The sequence below is a fragment of the Hemiscyllium ocellatum genome, chromosome 50 (genome assembly GCF_020745735.1).
Source record: "Hemiscyllium ocellatum isolate sHemOce1 chromosome 50, sHemOce1.pat.X.cur, whole genome shotgun sequence".
Lineage (NCBI taxonomy): Eukaryota > Metazoa > Chordata > Chondrichthyes > Orectolobiformes > Hemiscylliidae > Hemiscyllium > Hemiscyllium ocellatum.
In genome coordinates this window covers 9,666,295-9,685,287 of record NC_083450.1, presented here as the reverse complement: position 1 = coordinate 9,685,287, position 18,993 = coordinate 9,666,295, and the positions used below count along the sequence as shown (strand labels likewise).

Below are 18,993 nucleotides of genomic sequence, written 5' to 3'. Positions count from 1 at the left end.
TGAGTGTCACTGGGTGTCATTGGGAATCACTAGATCCCATTGAGTGTCACTAGGTGTCATTGGGAATCACTGGATAGCACTGAATGTCACTGGGTGTTATTGAGAATCACTGGATCCCTTTGAGTGTCACTGGGTGTCATTGAGTGTCACTGGATCCCATTGAGTGTCACTGGTTGTCATTGAGAATCACTGGATTCTACTGAGTGTCACTGGGTGTCATTGAGAATCACTGGATCCTACTGAGTGACACTGGGTGTCATTGAGAATTGTTGGCTCCCATTGAGTGTCACTGTGTGTTATTGAGAATCGCTGGATCCCATTGAGTGTCACTGGGAGTCATTGAGTGTCACTGGATCCCATTGAGTGTCACTAGTTGTCGTTGAGAATCACTGGATCCTACTGAGTGTCACTGAGTGTCATTGAGAATCACTGTGTCCCATGGAGTGTCACTGGGTGCCATTGAGAATCACTGGGTCCCATTGGGTGTCACTGGGTGTCATTGAGTGTCAAGGGATCCCATTGAGTGTCAATGGGTGTCTTTGAGTGTCTCTGGATCCCATTGAGTGTCACTGGGTGTCATTGAGAATCACTGGTTCCCACTCAGTGTCACTGGGTGTAATTGAGAATCTCTGGATCCCAGTGTGGTACACTGGGTGTCATTGAGAATCACTGGTTCCTATTGAGTGTCACTGGGTGTCATTGAGAATCACTGGGTTCCACTGGGTGGCATTGGGAATCACTGGATACCACTGAATGTCACTGGGTGTCATTGAGAATCACTGGGTTCCATTGAGTGTCACGGGCTATCATTGAGAATCACTGGGTCCCATCGAGTGTCACTGGGTGTCATTGAAATTCCCTGGATCCCATTGAGTGTCACTGGGTGTCATTGAGAATCACTGGATTCCATTGAGTGTCACTGGGTGTCATTGAGTGTCACTGGATTCCATTGAGTGTCACTGGGTGTGATTGATAATCACTGGATTATATTGAGTGTCACTGGGTGTCATTGAGTGTCACTGGGTGTCATTGAGTGTCACGGGATTCCATTGAGTGTCACTGGGTGTCATTGAGAATTGTTGGGTCCCATTGAGTGTCACTGGGTGTCATTGAGTGTCACCTTATTACATTGAGTGTCACTGGGTGTCATTGAGAATCACTGAATCCTTCTGAGTGACACTGGGTGTCATTGAGAATTGTTGGGCCCCATTGAGTGTCACTGTGTGTTATTGAGAATCACTGGATCCCATTGAGTGTCACTGGTTGTCATTGAGAATCACTGGATCCTACTGAGTATCACTGGGCGTCATTGAGAATCACCGTGTCCCACGGAGTGTCACTGGGTGTCATTGAGAATCATTGGGTCCCATTGAGTGTCACTGAGTGTCATTGGGAATCACTAGATCCCATTGAGTGTCACTAGGCGTCATTGGGAATCACCGGATACCACTGAATGTCACTGGATGTCACTGAGAATCACTGGGTCCCATGGAGTGTCACTGAGTGTCATTGAGACTCACTCGGTCCCATTGAGTGTCACTGGGTGTCATTGAGAATCACTGGATCCTACTGAGTGTCACTGGGTGTCATTGAGTGTCACCTTATCCTATTGAGTGTCACTGGGTGTCATTGAGTGTCACCTTATCCCATTGAGTGTCACTGGGTGTCATTGGGAATCACTAGATCACATTGAGTGTCACTGGGTGTCATTGGGAATCACTGGATAGCACTGAATGTCACTGGGTGTTATTCAGAATCACTGGATCCCATTGAGTGTCACTGGGTGTCATTGAGTGTCACTGGATCCCATTGAGTGTCACTGGTTGTCATTGAGAATCACTGGATTCTACTGAGTGTCACTGGGTGTCATTGAGAATCACTGGATCCTACTGAGTGACACTGGGTGTCATTGAGAATTGTTGGCTCCCATTGAGTGTCACTGTGTGTTATTGAGAATCGCTGGATCCCATTGAGTGTCACTGGGAGTCATTGAGTGTCACTGGATCCCATTGGGTGTCACTAGTTGTCGTTGAGAATCGCTGAATCCAACTGAGTGTCACTGGGTGTCATTGAGAATCACTGTGTCCCGTGGAGTGTCACTGGGTGTCATTGAGAATCACTGGGTCCCATTGGGTGTCACTGGGTGTCATTGAGTGTCAAGGGATCCCATTGAGTGTCACTGGGTGTCTTTGAGTGTCTCTGGATCCCATTGAGTGTCACTGGGTGTCATTGAGAATCACTGGTTCCCACTCAGTGTCACTGGGTGTAATTGAGAATCTCTGGATCCCAGTGTGGTTCACTGGGTGTCATTGAGAATCACTGGTTCCTATTGAGTGTCACTGGGTGTCATTGAGAATCACTGGGTTCCACTGGGTGGCATTGGGAATCACTGGGTACCACTGAATGTCACTGGGTGTCATTGAGAATCACTGGGTTCCATTGAGTGTCACGGGCTATCATTGAGAATCACTGGGTCCCATCGAGTGTCACTGGGTGTCATTGAAATTCCCTGGATCCCATTGAGTGTCACTGGGTGTCATTGAGAATCACTCGATCCCATTGAGAGACACTGGATCCTATTGAGTGCCACTGGGTGTCATTGAGAATCACTGGATTCCATTGAGTGTCACTGGGTGTCATTGAGTGTCACTGGATTCCATTGAGTGTCACTGGGTGTGATTGAGAATCACTGGATTATATTGAGTGTCACTGGGTGTCATTGAGTGTCACTGGGTGTCATTGAGTGTCATTGGATTCCATTGAGTGTCACTGGGTGTCATTGAGAATTGTTGGGTCCCATTGAGTGTCACTGGGTGTCATTGAGTGTCACTGGGTGTCATTGAGAATCACTGAATCCTTCTGAGTGACACTGGGTGTCATTGAGAATTGTTGGGTCCCATTGAGTGTCACTGTGTGTTATTGAGAATCACTGGATCCCATTGAGTGTCACTGGGTGTCATTGAGTGTCACTGGATCCCATTGAGTGTCACTGGTTGTCATTGAGAATCACTGGATCCGACTGAGTATCACTGGGCGTCATTGAGAATCACCATGTCCCACGGAGTGTCACTGGGTGTAATTGAGAATTACTGGATCCCATTCAGTGTCACTGGGTGTCATTGAGTGTCACTGGATCCTATTGAGTGTCACTGGGTGTCATTGAGAATCATTGGGTCCCATTGAGTGTCACTGAGTGTCATTGGGAATCACTAGATCCCATTGAGTGTCACTAGGTGTCATTGGGAATCACTGGATACCACTGAATGTCACTGGATGTCACTGAGAATCACTGGGTCCCATAGAGTGTCACTGAGTGTGATTGAGACTCACTCGGTCCCATTGAGTGTCACTGGGTGTCATTGAGAATCACTGGATCCTACTGAGTGTCACTGGGTGTCATTGAGTGTCACCTTATCCCATTGAGTGTCACCGGGTGTCATTGAGTGTCACCTTATCCCATTGAGTGTCACTGGGTGTCATTGGGAATCACTAGATCACATTGAGTGTCACTGGGTGTCATTGAGAATCACTGGATCCTACTGAGTAACACTGGGTGTCATTGAGAATTGTTGGCTCCCATTGAGTGTCACTGTGTGTTATTGAGAATCGCTGGATCCCATTGAGTGTCACTGGGAGTCATTGAGTGTCACTGGATCCCATGGAGTGTCACTGGTTGTCGTTGAGAATCACTGGATCCTACTGAGTGTCACTGGGTGTCATTGAGGAACACTGTGTCCCATGGAGTGTCACTGGGTGTCATTGAGAATCACTGGGTCCCATTGGGTGTCACTGGGTGTCATTGAGTGTCAAGGGATCCCATTGAGTGTCACTGGGTGTCATTGAGTGTCACTCGATCCCATTGAGTGTCACAGGGTGTCACTGAGTGTCACGGGATCCCATTGAGTGTCAATGGGTGTCTTTGAGTGTCTCTGGATCCCATTGAGTGTCACTGGGTGTCATTGAGAATCACTGGTTCCTATTGAGTGTCACTGGGTGTCATTGAGAATCACTGGGTTCCACTGGGTGGCATTGGGAATCACTGGATACCACTGAATGTCACTGGGTGTCATTGAGAATCACTGGGTTCCATTGAGTGTCACGGGCTATCATTGAGAATCACTGGGTCCCATCGAGTGTCACTGGGTGTCATTGAAATTCCCTGGATCCCATTGAGTGTCACTGGGTGTCATTGAGAATCACTGGATCACATTGAGTGTCACTGGGTGTCATTGGGAATCACTGGATACCACCGAATGTCACTGGATGTCATTGAGAATCACTGGATCCCATTGAGTGTCACTGGATCCCATTGAGTGTCACTGGGTGTCATTGAGAATCAGTGGGTCCCATTGAGTGTCTCTGGGTGTCATTGAGAATCACTGGATCCTACTGAGTGACACTGGGTGTCATTGAGAATTGTTGGGTCCAATTGAGTGTCACTGTGTGTTATTGAGAATCACTGGATCCCATTGAGTGTCACTGTGTGTTATTGAGAATCACTGGATCTCATCGAGTGTCACTGGGTGTCTTTGAAAATCAGTGGATCCCATTGAGTGTCACTGGGTGTCATTGAGAATCACTGGGTCCCATTGAGAATCACTGGCTCCCATAGAGTGTCACAGGGTGTCATTGAGAATCACTGGGTCCCATTGAGTGTCACTGGGTGTCATTGAGAGTCACTGGATCCCATTGAGTGTCACTGGGTGTCAGTTGGGTATCCCATGTCTCACCCATTGGTTTCGGATGTTGTTGCGATAGAGTCACTGAGGGTCTCTGGCTGACTCTAGGTGACGCAGGATGTCCTTAGGTGTCACTCAGTGACACTGGGTGTAGTTGGGTGTCATTGAGGTTCACTGGGTGTCATTGAGAGTCGTCAGGTGTCCCTGGGTGCTATTGGTTGTCATTACAAGTCACTAGATGTTAATGGGCCCCACTGTGTGTCACCGGGTGTCATTGGGTGTCATTGGGAGACAATTGATGTCATTCAGTGTCACTGGGAGTGTCTGGGTGTCACTGGTTATAACTGGGAGTCATTGGGTGATATGTGAGTGTCGCTGGGAGTCACTGGGTGCAACTGGGACTCATTCAGTATCTCTGGTCTCATTGGGTGTCACACAGTTTCTCTGGGTCACACTGCACCACTGTGGGTGTCTGTGGGTCTCACTGGGGCTCATTGGGAGACTCTGGGTGCATGGGCGTGTCTCTGGGAGTCACTGGGTGCCAGGGGGAGTCTCTGGGTCTCACTGTAAGTCACTAGGTCTCACTGGCTCTCTCTGGGTGTCACTGGTTCCCTGGGGGTTTCACTGGGTGTCCCTGTGTCCCTGGGGGTGTCTCTGGGTGACCCTGGGTCCCTGGGGGTGTAGCTGCCATCCTTGCCCTCCTGTGAATGCTCTCTCCTTTCTTTGTATTCCCAGTTTCCTGATAAACATTATGAGGATATCGACAGGATCCGGAGACGGAAGGTGAATATCCGGGAGATGGCAGGAGGAGCTGCTGCCCCTCTCCCTCCCAACAGGACGGAGGATCGACCGGGATCACCCTCATTACCGGGGGCACCGACCTCTTACCCTGCGTCCACACACACTGCCCGTCCCCGGGCAGTGGAAGGGGGTCTGGGAGTCACACTGGGCGATGCTAACTATCAGGAGGTGAGAGTCACTGGAACCCATTTAGTGTCACTGGGTGTCATTGAAAATCACTGTATCCCATGGATTATCACTGGGTGCCATTGAGAATCACTGGATCCTATTGAGTGTCTCAGGCTGCCATTGGGAATCACTGGATCCAATTGAGTGTCGCTGGATCCCATTGAGCGTCACAGGGTTTCATTGAGTGACACTGGATCCTATTCAGTGTCACTGGTTGTCATTGAGAATCACTGGATCCCATTGAGTGTCACTGGGTGTCATTGAGTGACACTGGATCCCATTGAGTGTCATTGGTTGTCATTGATGTTCGCTGGATCCCATTGAGTGTCACTGGTGTCATTGAGTGACACTGGATCCCATTGAGTGTCACTGGGCGTCATTGATGGTCACTGGATCCCATTGAGTGTCACTGGGTGTCATTGAGAATCACTGGATCCTGTTGAGTGTCACTGGGTGTCATTGAGTGTCACTGGATCCCATTGAGTGTCACTGGGTGTCATTGAGAATCAGTGGGTCCCATTGAGTATCACTGGGTGTCAGTTGGGTGTCCCAAGTCTCACCCATTAGTTTTGGATGTTGTTGCGATAGAATCACTGAGGGTCTCTGGCTGACTCTAGGTGACGCAGGATGTCCTTAGGTGTCACTCAGTGACACTGGGTGTAGTTGGGTGTCATTGAGGTTGACTGGGTGTCATTGAGAGTCGTCAGGTGTCCCTGGGTGCCATTGGATGTCATTATGAGTCACTAGATGTTAATGGGCCCCATTGTGTGTCACCGGGTGTCATTGGGAGACAATTGATGTCATTCTGTGTCACTGGGAGTGTCTGGGTGTCACTGGTTATAACTGTGAGTCATTGGGCGATATGTGAGTGTTGCTGAGAGTCACGGGGTGTCATTGAGAGTCAGGTGTCCCTGGGTGCCATTGGATGTCATTATGAGTCACTTGATGTTAATGGGCCCCATTGGGTATCACCGAGAGACATTGGGTGTCATTGGGAGACAATTGATGCCACTCAGTGTCACTGGGAGTGTCTGGGTGTCACTGGTTATAACTGGGAGTCATTAGGTGATATGTGAGTGTCGCTGGGAGTCACTGGGTGCAACTGGGACTCATTCATTATCTCTGGTCTCATTGGGTGTCACACAGTTTCTCTGGGTCACACTGCACCACTGTGGGTCTCTGTGGGTCTCACTGGGGCTCATTGGGAGTCACTGGGTGCCTGGGGGAGTCTCTGGGTCGCACTGTAAGTCACTAGGTCTCACTGGCTCTCTCTGGGTGTCCCTGGGGGTATAGCTGCCATCCTTGCCCTCCTGTGAATGCTCTCCCCTTTCTTTGTATTCCCAGTTTCCTGATAAACATTATGAGGATATCGACAAGATCCGGAGATGGAAATTGAATATCCGGGAGATGGCAGGAGGAGCTGCTGCCCCTCTCCCTCCCAACAGGACGGAGGATCGACCGGGATCACCCTCATTACCGGGGGCACCGACCTCTGACCCTGCGTCCACACACACTGCCCGGCCCTGGGCAGTGGAAGGGGGTCTGGGGGTCACGCTGGGCGATGCCAACTACCAAGAGGTGAGAGTCACTGGAACCCATTTAGTGTCACTGGGTGTCATTGAAAATCACTGTATCCCATGGATTGTCACTGGGTGTCATTGAGAATCACTGGGTCCCATTGAGTGTCACTGGGTATCATTGAGAATCACTGGATCCTATTGAGTGTCTCAGGCTGCCATTGGGAATCACTGGATCCACTTGAGTGTCACTGGATCCCATTGAGCGTCACAGGATTTCATTGAGTGACACTGGATCCTATTCAGTGTCACTGGGTGTCCTTGAGAATCACTGGATCCCATTGAGTGACACTGGATCCCATTGAGTGTCACTGGATCCCATTGAGTGTCACTGGGTGTTATTGGTGGTCGCTGGATCCCACTGAGTGTCACTGGGTGTCATTGAGAATCACTGGATCCCATTGAGCGTCACTGGGTGTCATTGAGAATTGTTGGGTCCCATTGAGTGTCACTGGGTGTCATTGAGTGTCACCTTATCCCATTGAGTGTCACTGGGTGTCATTGAGAATCACTGGATCCTACTGAGTGACACTGGGTGTCATTGAGAATTGTTGGGTCCCATTGAGTGTCACTGTGTGTTATTGAGAATCACTGGATCCCATTGAGTGCCACTGGGTGTCATTGATTGTCATTGAGAATCACTGGATCCTACTGAGTGTGACTGGGTGTCATTGAGAATCACTGGGTCCCATTGGGTGTCACTGGGTGTCATTGAGTTTCAAGGGATACCATTGAGTGTCACAGGGTGTCATTGAGTGTCACTGGATCCCATTGGGTGTCACAGGGTGTCATTGAGTGTCACGGGATCCCATTGAGTGTCAATGGGTGTCATTGAGAGTCTCTGGATCACATTGAGTGTCACTGGGTGTCATTGAGAATCACTGGATCCCATCTGAGTGTCACTGGGTGTCATTGAGAATCACTGGATCCCATTGAGTGTCACTGGGTGTCATTGAGTGTCAGTGGGCGTCATTGAGTGTCACTGGATCCTATTGAGTGTCACTGGGTATCATTGAGAATCACTGGGTCCCGTTGAGTGTCACTGGGAGTCATTGGGAATCACTGGATCCCATTGAGTGTCACTGGGTGTCATTGGGAATCACTGGATACCACTGAATGTCACTGGGTGTTATTCAGAATCACTGGATCCCATTGAGTGTCACTGGGTGTCATTGAGTGTCACTGGATCCCATTGAGTGTCACTGGATCCTATTGAGTGTCACTGGGTATCATTGAGAATCACTGGGTCCCGTTGAGTGTCACTGGGTGTCCTTGAGAATCACTGGATCCCATTGAGTCACACTGGATCCCATTGAGTGTCACTGGATCCCATTGAGTGTCACTGGGTGTTATTGGTGGTCGCTGGATCCCACTGAGTGTCACTGGGTGTCATTGAGAATCACTGGATCCCATTGAGCGTCACTGGGTGTCATTGAGAATTGTTGGGTCCCATTGAGTGTCACTGGGTGTCATTGAGTGTCACCTTATCCCATTGAGTGTCACTGGGTGTCATTGAGAATCACTGGATCCTACTGAGTGACACTGGGTGTCATTGAGAATTGTTGGGTCCCATTGAGTGTCACTGTGTGTTATTGAGAATCACTGGATCCCATTGAGTGCCACTGGGTGTCATTGATTGTCATTGAGAATCACTGGATCCTACTGAGTGTGACTGGGTGTCATTGAGAATCACTGGGTCCCATTGGGTGTCACTGGGTGTCATTGAGTTTCAAGGGATACCATTGAGTGTCACAGGGTGTCATTGAGTGTCACTGGATCCCATTGGGTGTCACAGGGTGTCATTGAGTGTCACGGGATCCCATTGAGTGTCAATGGGTGTCATTGAGAGTCTCTGGATCACATTGAGTGTCACTGGGTGTCATTGAGAATCACTGGATCCCATCTGAGTGTCACTGGGTGTCATTGAGAATCACTGGATCCCATTGAGTGTCACTGGGTGTCATTGAGTGTCAGTGGGCGTCATTGAGTGTCACTGGATCCTATTGAGTGTCACTGGGTATCATTGAGAATCACTGGGTCCCGTTGAGTGTCACTGGGAGTCATTGGGAATCACTGGATCCCATTGAGTGTCACTGGGTGTCATTGGGAATCACTGGATACCACTGAATGTCACTGGGTGTCACTGAGAATCACTGGGTCCCATGGAGTGTCACTGGGTGTCATTGAGACTCACTCGGTCCCATTGAGTGTCACTGGGTGTCATTGAGAATCACTGGGTCCCATGGAGTGTCATTGGGTGTCATTGAGAATCACTGGATCCTACTGAGTGTCACTGGGTGTCATTGAGTGTCACTGGATCCCATTGAGCGTCACTGGGTGTCATTGAGAATTGTTGGGTCCCATTGAGTGTCACTGGGTGTCATTGAGTGTCATCATATCCCATTGAGTGTCACTGGGTGTCATTGAGAATCACTGGATCCTACTGAGTGACACTGGGTGTCATTGAGAATTGTTGGGTCCAATTGAGTGTCACTGTGTGTTATTGAGAATCACTGCATCCCATTGAGTGTCACTGGTTGTCATTGAGAATCACTGGATCCTACTGAGTGTCACTGGGTGTCTTAGAAAATCAGTGGATCCCATTGAGTGTCACTGGGTGTCATTGAGAATCACACGATCCCATTGAGAATCACTGGATCCCATAGAGTGTCACAGGGTGTCATTGAGAATCACTGGATCCCATAGAGTGTCACAGGGTGTCATTGAGAATCAGTGGGTCCCATTGAGTGTCACTGGGTGTCATAGAAATTCCCTGGATCCCATTGAGTGTCACTGGGTGTCATTGAGAATCACTCAATGCCATTGAGAATCACTGGGTGTCATTGGGTGTTACTGGGTGTCATTGAATGTCAGGGGGTGTCATTGAGAATCACTGGATCCCATTGAGTGTCACTGGGTGTGATTGAGAATCACTGGATTATATTGAGTTTCACTGGGTGTCATTGAGTGTCACTGGGTGTCATTGAGTGTCACTGGATTCCATTGAGTGTCACTGGGTGTCATTGAGAATCACTGGATCCCATTGAGTGTCACTGGGTGTTACTGAGCGTCACTGTGTGTTACTGAGTGTCACTGGGTCCCATGGAGTGCAACTGGGTGTCATTGAGAATCACTGGGTCCCATTGGGTGTCACTGGGTGTCATTGAGTGTCTCTGGATCCCATTGAGTGTCACTGGGTGTCATTGAGAATCACTGGGTCCCACTGAGTGTCACTGGGTGTCATTGAGAATCACTGGATCCCACTGTCGTTCACTGGGTGTCATTGAGAATCACTGGATCCCATTGAGTGTCGCAGGGTGTCATTGAGTGACACTGGATCCTATTGAGTGTCACTGGGTGTCATTGAGAATCTCTGGATTCCACTGTGGTTCACTGGGTGTCATTGAGAATCACTGGATCCTATTGAGTGTCACTGGGTGTTATTGAGAATCACTCGATCCCATTGAGAGTCACTGGATCCCATTGAGTGTCACTGGGTGTCATTGAGAAGCACTGGATCCCATTGAGTGTCACTGGGTGTCATTGAGAATCAGTGGATCATATTGAGTGTCACAGGGTGTCATTGGGAATCACTGTGTCCCACTGAGTGTCGCTGGGTGTCATTGAGAATCACTGGATTTCATTGAGTGCCACTGGGTGTCACTGGGAATCACTGGATACCACTGAATGTCACTGGATGTCATTGATAATCACTGGATCCCATTGAGTGTCACTGGGTCCCATTGACAGTCACTGGGTGCATTTGAGAATCACTGGGTCCCATTGGGTGTTACTGGGTGTCATTGAATGTCAGGGGGTGTTATTGAGCATCACTGGATTCCATTGAGTGTCACTGGGTGTCATTGAGTGTCACTGGATTCCATTGAGTGTCACTGGGTGTGATTGAGAATCACTGGATTATATTGAGTGTCACTGGGTGTCATTGAGTGTCACTGGGTGTCATTGAGTGTCACTGGATTCCATTGAGTGTTACTGGGTGTCATTGAGAATTGTTGGGTCTCACTGGGTGTCATTGAGTGTCACCTTATTCCTTTGAGTGTCAGTGGGTGTAATTGAGAATCTCTGGATCCCACTGTGGTACACTGGGTGTCATTGAGAATCACTGGTTCCTATTGAGTGTCACTGGGTGTCATTGAGAATCACTGGGTTCCGCTGGGTGGCATTGGGAATCACGGGATACCACTGAATGTCACTGGGTGTCATTGAGAATCACTGGGTTCCATTGAGTGTCACGGGCTATCATTGAGAATCACTGGGTCCCATCGAGTGTCACTGGGTGTCATTGAAATTCCCTGGATCCCATTGAGTGTCACTGGGTGTCATTGAGAATCACTCGATCCCATTGAGAGACACTGGATCCCATTGAGTGTCACTGGGTGTCATTGAGTGTCACTGGATTCCATTGAGTGTCACGGGGTGTGATTGAGAATCACTGGATTATATTGAGTGTCACTGGGTGTCATTGAGTGTCACTGGGTGTCATTGAGTGTCACTGGATTCCATTGAGTGTCACTGGGTGTCATTGAGAGTCACTGGATCCCATTGAGTGTCACTGGGTGTCATTGAGAATCACTGGATCCCATTGAGTGTCACTGTGTGTTATTGAGTGCCACCTTATTCCATTGAGTGTCACTGGGTGTCATTGAGAATCACTGAATCCTACTGAGTGACACTGGGTGTCATTGAGACTCACTCGGTCCCATTGAGTGTCACTGGGTGTCATTGAGAATCACTGGGTCCCATGGAGTGTCACTGGGTGTCATTGAGAATCACTGGATCCTACTGAGTGTCACTGGGTGTCATTGAGTGTCACTGGATCCCATTGAGCGTCACTGGGTGTCATTGAGAATTGTTGGGTCCCATTGAGTGTCACTGGGTGTCATTGAGTGTCATCATATCCCATTGAGTGTCACTGGGTGTCATTGAGAATCACTGGATCCTACTGAGTGACACTGGGTGTCATTGAGAATTGTTGGGTCCAATTGAGTGTCACTGTGTGTTATTGAGAATCACTGCATCCCATTGAGTGTCACTGGTTGTCATTGAGAATCACTGGATACTACTGAGTGTCACTGGGTGTCTTAGAAAATCAGTGGATCCCATTGAGTGTCACTGGGTGTCATTGAGAATCACACGATCCCATTGAGAATCACTGGATCCCATAGAGTGTCACAGGGTGTCATTGAGAATCAGTGGGTCCCATTGAGTGTCACTGGGTGTCATTGAGAGTCACTGGATCCCATTGAGTGTCAGTGGGTGTCATAGAAATTCCCTGGATCCCATTGAGTGTCACTGGGTGTCATTGAATGTCAGGGGGTGTCATTGAGAATCACTGGATCCCATTGAGTGTCACTGGGTGTGATTGAGAGTCACTGGATCCCATTGAGTGTCACTGGGTGTCATAGACATTCCCTGGATCCCATTGAGTGTCACTGGATTCCATTGAGTGTCACTGGGTGTCATTGAGAATCACTGGATCCCATTGAGTGTCACTGGGTGTTACTGAGCGTCACTGGGTGTTACTGAGTGTCAGTGGGTCCCATGGAGTGCGACTGGGTGTCATTGAGAATCACTGGGTCCCATTGGGTGTCACTGGGTGTCATTGAGTGTCTCTGGATCCCATTGAGTGTCACTGGGTGTCATTGAGAATCACTGGGTCCCACTGAGTGTCACTGGGTGTCATTGAGAATCTCTGGATCCCACTGTGGTTCACTGGGTGTCATTGAGAATCACTGGATCCCATTGAGTTTCGCAGGGTGTAATTGAGTGACACTGGATCCTGTTGAGTGTCACTGGGTGTCATTGAGAATCACTCGATCCCATGGAGTGTCACTGGGTGTTATTGTGAATCACTGGGTCCCATTGGGTGTCACTGGGTGTCATTGAGTGTCAAGGGATCCCATTGAGTGTCACTGGGTGTCATTGAGTGTCACTAGATCCCATTGGGTGTCACTGGGTGTCATTGAGTGTCACGGGATCCCATTGAGTGTCAATGGGTGTCATTGAGTGTCTCTGGATCTCATTGAGTGTCACTGGGTGTCATTGAGAGTCACGGGATCCCATTGGGTGTCACTGGGTGTCATTGAGTGTCACGGGATAACATTGCATGTCAATGGGTGTCATTGAGTGTCTCTGGATCCCATTGAGTGTCACTGGGTGTCATCGAGAATCACTGGGTCCCACTGAGTGTCACTGGGTGTCATTGAGAATCTCTGGATCCCACTGTGGTTCACTGGGTGTCATTGTGAATCACTGGATACTATTGAGTGTGACATTGGGTGTCATTGAGAATCACTCGATCCCATTGAGAGTCACTGGATCCCATTGAGTGTCACTGGGTGTCATAGAGAATCACTGGATCATATTGAGTGTCACTGGGTGTCATTGGGAATCACTGGATCCCACTGAATGTCACTGGATGTCATTGAGAATCACTGGATCCCATTGAGTGTCACTGGGTGTCATAGAGAATCACTGGATCATATTGAGTGTCACTGGGTGTCATTGGGAATCACTGGATCCCACTGAATGTCACTGGATGTCATTGAGAATCACTGGATCCCATTGAGTGTCACTGGGTGTCATTGAGTGTCACTGGATCCTATTGAGTGTCACTGGGTGTCATTGGGAATCACTAGATCCCATTGAGTGTCACTAGGTGTCATTGGGAATCACTGGATACCACTGAATGTCACTGGGTGTCACTGACAATCACTTGGTCCCATGGAGTGTCACTGAGTGTCATTGAGACTCACTCGGTCCCATTGAGTGTCACTGGGTGTCATTGGGAATCACTAGATCCCATTGAGTGTCACTAGGTGTCATTGGGAATCACTGGATAGCACTGAATGTCACTGGGTTTTCTTGAGAATCACTGGATCACTTTGAGTGTCACTGGGTGTCATTGAGTGTCACTGGATCCCATTGAGTGTCACTGGTTGTCATTGAGAATCACTGGATTCTACTGAGTGTCACTGGGTGTCATTGAGAATCACTGGATCCTACTGAGTGACACTGGGTGTCATTGAGAATTGTTGGCTCCCATTGAGTGTCACTGTGTGTTATTGAGAATCGCTGGATCCCATTGAGTGTCACTGGATGTCATTGAGAATCACTGGATCCCATTGAGTGTCACTGGGTGTCATTGAGTGTCACTGGATCCTATTGAGTGTCACTGGGTGTCATTGGGAATCACTGGATCCCATTGAGTGTCACTAGGTGTCATTGGGAATCACTGGATACCACTGAATGTCACTGGGTGTCATTGAGTGTCACCTTATCCCATTGAGTGTCACTGGGTGTCATTGAGTGTCACCTTATCCCATTGAGTGTCACTGGGTGTCATTGGGAATCACTAGATCCCATTGAGTGTCACTGGGTGTCATTGGGAATCACTGGATAGCACTGAATGTCACTGGGTGTTATTCAGAATCACTGGATCCCATTGAGTGTCACTGGGTGTCATTGAGTGTCACTGGATCCCAATGAGTGTCACTGGTTGTCATTGAGAATCACTGGATTCTACTGAGTGACACTGGGTGTCATTGAGAATTGTTGGCTCCCATTGAGTGTCACTGTGTGTTATTGAGAATCGCTGGATCCCATTGAGTGTCACTGGGAGTCATTGAGTGTCACTGGATCCCATGGAGTGTCACTGGTTGTCGTTGAGAATCACTGGATCCTACTGAGTGTCACTGAGTGTCATTGAGAATCACTGTGTCCCATGGAGTGTCACTGGGTGTCATTGAGAATCACTGGGTCCCATTGGGTGTCACTTGGTGTCATTGAGTGTCAAGGGATCCCATTGAGTGTCAATGGGTGTCTTTGAGTGTCTCTGGATCCCATTGAGTGTCACTGGGTGTCATTGAGAATCACTGGTTCCCACTCAGTGTCACTGGGTGTAATTGAGAATCTCTGGATCCCAGTGTGGTACACTGGGTGTCATTGAGAATCACTGGTTCCTATTGAGTGTCACTGGGTGTCATTGAGAATCACTGGGTTCCGCTGGGTGGCATTGGGAATCACTGGATACCACTGAATGTCACTGGGTGTCATTGAGAATCACTGGGTTCCATTGAGTGTCACGGGCTATCATTGAGAATCACTGGGTCCCATCGAGTGTCACTGCGTGTCATTGAAATTCCCTGGATCCCATTGAGTGTCACTGGGTGTCATTGAGAATCACTCGATCCCATTGAGAGACACTGGATCCTATTGAGTGTCACTGGGTGTCATTGAGAATCACTGGATTCCATTGAGTGTCACTGGGTGTCATTGAGTGTCACTGGATTCCATTGAGTGTCACTGGGTGTGATTGAGAATCACTGGATTATATTGAGTGTCACTGGGTGTCATTGAGTGTCACTGGGTGTCATTGAGTGTCACTGGATCCCATTGAGTGTCACTGGGTGTCATTGAGAATTGTTGGGTCCCATTGAGTGTCACTGGGTGTCATTGAGTGTCACCTTATTACATTGAGTGTCACTGGGTGTCATTGAGAATCACTGAATCCTTCTGAGTGACACTGGGTGTCATTGAGAATTGTTGGGTCCCATTGAGTGTCACTTGTGTCATTGAGAATCACACGATCCCATTGAGAATCACTGGATCCCATAGAGTGTCACAGGGTGTCATTGAGAATCAGTGGGTCCCATTGAGTGTCACTGGGTGTCATTGAGAGTCACTGGATCCCATTGAGTGTCACTGGGTGTCATAGAAATTCCCTGGATCCCATTGAGTGTCACTGGGTGTCATTGAGAATCACTCAATGCCATTGAGAATCACTGGGTCCCATTGGGTGTTACTGGGTGTCATTGAATGTCAGGGGGTGTCATTGAGAATCACTGGATCCCATTGAGTGTCACTGGGTGTGATTGAGAATCACTGGATTATATTGAGTTTCACTGGGTGTCATTGAGTGTCACTGGGTGTCATTGAGTGTCACTGGATTCCATTGAGTGTCACTGGGTGTCATTGAGAATCACTGGATCCCATTGAGTGTCACTGGGTGTTACTGAGCGTCACTGTGTGTTACTGAGTGTCAGTGGGTCCCATGGAGTGCGACTGGGTGTCATTGAGAATCACTGGGTCCCATTGGGTGTCACTGGGTGTCATTGAGTGTCTCTGGATCCCATTGAGTGTCACTGGGTGTCATTGAGAATCACTGGGTCCCACCGAGTGTCACTGGGTGTCATTGAAATTCCCTGGATCCCATTGTGTGTCACTGGGTGTCATTGAGAATCACTCAATCCCATTGAGAGACACTGGATCCCATTGAGTGTCACTGGGTGTCATTGAGTATCACTGGATTCCATTGAGTGTCACTGGGTGTGATTGAGAATCACTGGATTATATTGAGTGTCACTGGGTGTCATTGAGTGTCACTGGGTGTCATTGAGTGTCACTGGATTCCATTGAGTGTCACTGGGTGTCATTGAGAGTCACTGGATCCCATTGAGTGTCACTGGGTGTCATTGAGAATCACTGGATCCCATTGAGTGTCACTGGGTGTCATTGAAATTCCCTGGATCCCATTGAGTGTCACTGGGTGTCATTGAGAATCACTCAATGCCATTGAGAATCACTGGGTCCCTTTGGGTGTTACTGGGTGTCATTGAATGTCAGGGGGTGTCATTGAGAATCACTGGATCCCATTGAGTGTCACTGGGTGTGATTGAGAATCACTGGATTATATTGTGTTTCACTGGGTGTCATTGAGTGTCACTGGGTGTCATTGAGTGTCACTGGATTCCATTGAGTGTCACTGGGTGTCATTGAGAATCACTGGATTATATTGAGTTTCACTGGGTGTCATTGAGTGTCACTGGGTGTCATTGAGTGTCACTGGATCCCATTGAGTGTCACTGGGTGTTACTGAGCGTCACTGTGTGTTACTGAGTGTCAGTGGGTCCCATGGAGTGCGACTGGGTGTCATTGAGAATCACTGGGTCCCATTGGGTGTCACTGGGTGTCATTGAGTGTCTCTGGCTCCCATTGAGTGTCACTGGGTGTCATTGAGAATCACTGGGTCCCATCGAGTGTCACTGGGTGTCATTGAAATTCCCTGGATCCCATTGAGTGTCACTGGGTGTCATTGAGAATCACTCAATCCCATTGAGAGACACTGGATCCCATTGAGTGTCACTGGGTGTCATTGAGTATCACTGGATTCCATTGAGTGTCACTGGGTGTGATTGAGAATCACTGGATTATATTGAGTGTCACTGGGTGTCATTGAGTGTCACTGGGTGTCATTGAGTGTCACTGGATTCCATTGAGTGTCACTGGGTGTCATTGAGAGTCACTGGATCCCATTGAGTGTCACTGGGTGTCATTGAGAATCACTGGATCCCATTGAGTGTCACTGTGTGTTATTGAGTGCCACCTTATTCCATTGAGTGTCACTGGGTGTCATTGAGAATCACTGAATCCTACTGAGTGACACTGGGTGTCATTGAGACTCACTCGGTCCCATTGAGTGTCACTGGGTGTCATTGAGAATCACTGGGTCCCATGAAGTGTCACTGGGTGTCATTGAGAATCACTGGATCCTACTGATTGTCACTGGGTGTCATTGAGTGTCACTGGATCCCATTGAGCGTCACTGGGTGTCATTGAGAATTGTTGGGTCCCATTGAGTGTCACTGGGTGTCATTGAGTGTCATCATATCCCATTGAGTGTCACTGGGTGTCATTGAGAATCACTGGATCCTACTGAGTGACACTGGGTGTCATTGAGAATTGTTGGGTCCAATTGAGTATCACTGTGTGTTATTGAGAATCACTGCATCCCATTGAGTGTCACTGGTTGTCATTGAGAATCACTGGATCCTACTGAGTGTCACTGGGTGTCTTAGAAAATCAGTGGATCCCATTGAGTGTCACTGGGTGTCATTGAGAATCACACGATCCCATTGAGAATCACTGGATCCCATAGAGTGTCACAGGGTGTCATTGAGAATCAGTGGGTCCCATTGAGTGTCACTGGGTGTCATTGAGAGTCACTGGATCCCATTGAGTGTCACTGGGTGTCATAGAAATTCCCTGGATCCCATTGAGTGTCACTGGGTGTCATTGAGGATCACTCAATGCCATTGAGAATCACTGGATCCCATTGAGTGTCACTGGGTGTGATTGAGAATCACTGGATTATATTGAGTTTCACTGGGTGTCATTGAGTGTCACTGGGTGTCATTGAGTGTCACTGGATTCCATTGAGTGTCACTGGGTGTCATTGAGAATCACTGGATCCCATTGAGTGTCACTGGGTGTTACTGAGCGTCACTGTGTGTTACTGAGTGTCAGTGGGTCCCATGGAGTGCGACTGGGTGTCATTGAGAATCACTGGGTCCCATTGGGTGTCACTGGGTGTCATTGAGTGTCTCTGGATCCCATTGAGTGTCACTGGGTGTCATTGAGAATCACTGGGTCCCACTGAGTGTCACTGGGTGTCATTGAGAATCTCTGGATCCCACTGTGGTTCACTGGGTGTCATTGAGAATCACTGGATCCCATTGAGTTTCGCAGGGTGTAATTGAGTGACACTGGATCCTGTTGAGTGTCACTGGGTGTCATTGAGAATCACTCGATCCCATTGAGAGTCACTGGGTCCCATTGGGTGTCACTGGGTGTTATTGTGAATCACTGGGTCCCATTGGGTGTCACTGGGTGTCATTGAGTGTCAAGGGATCCCATTGAGTGTCACTGGGTGTCATTGAGTGTCACTAGATCCCATTGGGTGTCACTGG

The 18,993-nt window shown here is 48.6% G+C and overlaps 1 protein-coding gene across 1 annotated transcript in view; it reads left to right on the top strand.

Annotated features, from left to right (window-relative positions):
- LOC132805549 (proline-rich protein 12-like) overlaps nucleotides 1-18,993 on the top strand; it is a gene marked incomplete at its 3' end in the record, with an annotated part of 218,052 nt that overhangs the window by 97,262 nt on the left and 101,797 nt on the right. The window contains exons 14-15 of the mRNA XM_060820660.1: nucleotides 5,415-5,648; nucleotides 6,993-7,226. Coding sequence (XP_060676643.1) covers nucleotides 5,415-5,648; nucleotides 6,993-7,226 — 468 coding nt within the window. The remainder of the gene's footprint in view (nucleotides 1-5,414; nucleotides 5,649-6,992; nucleotides 7,227-18,993) is intronic.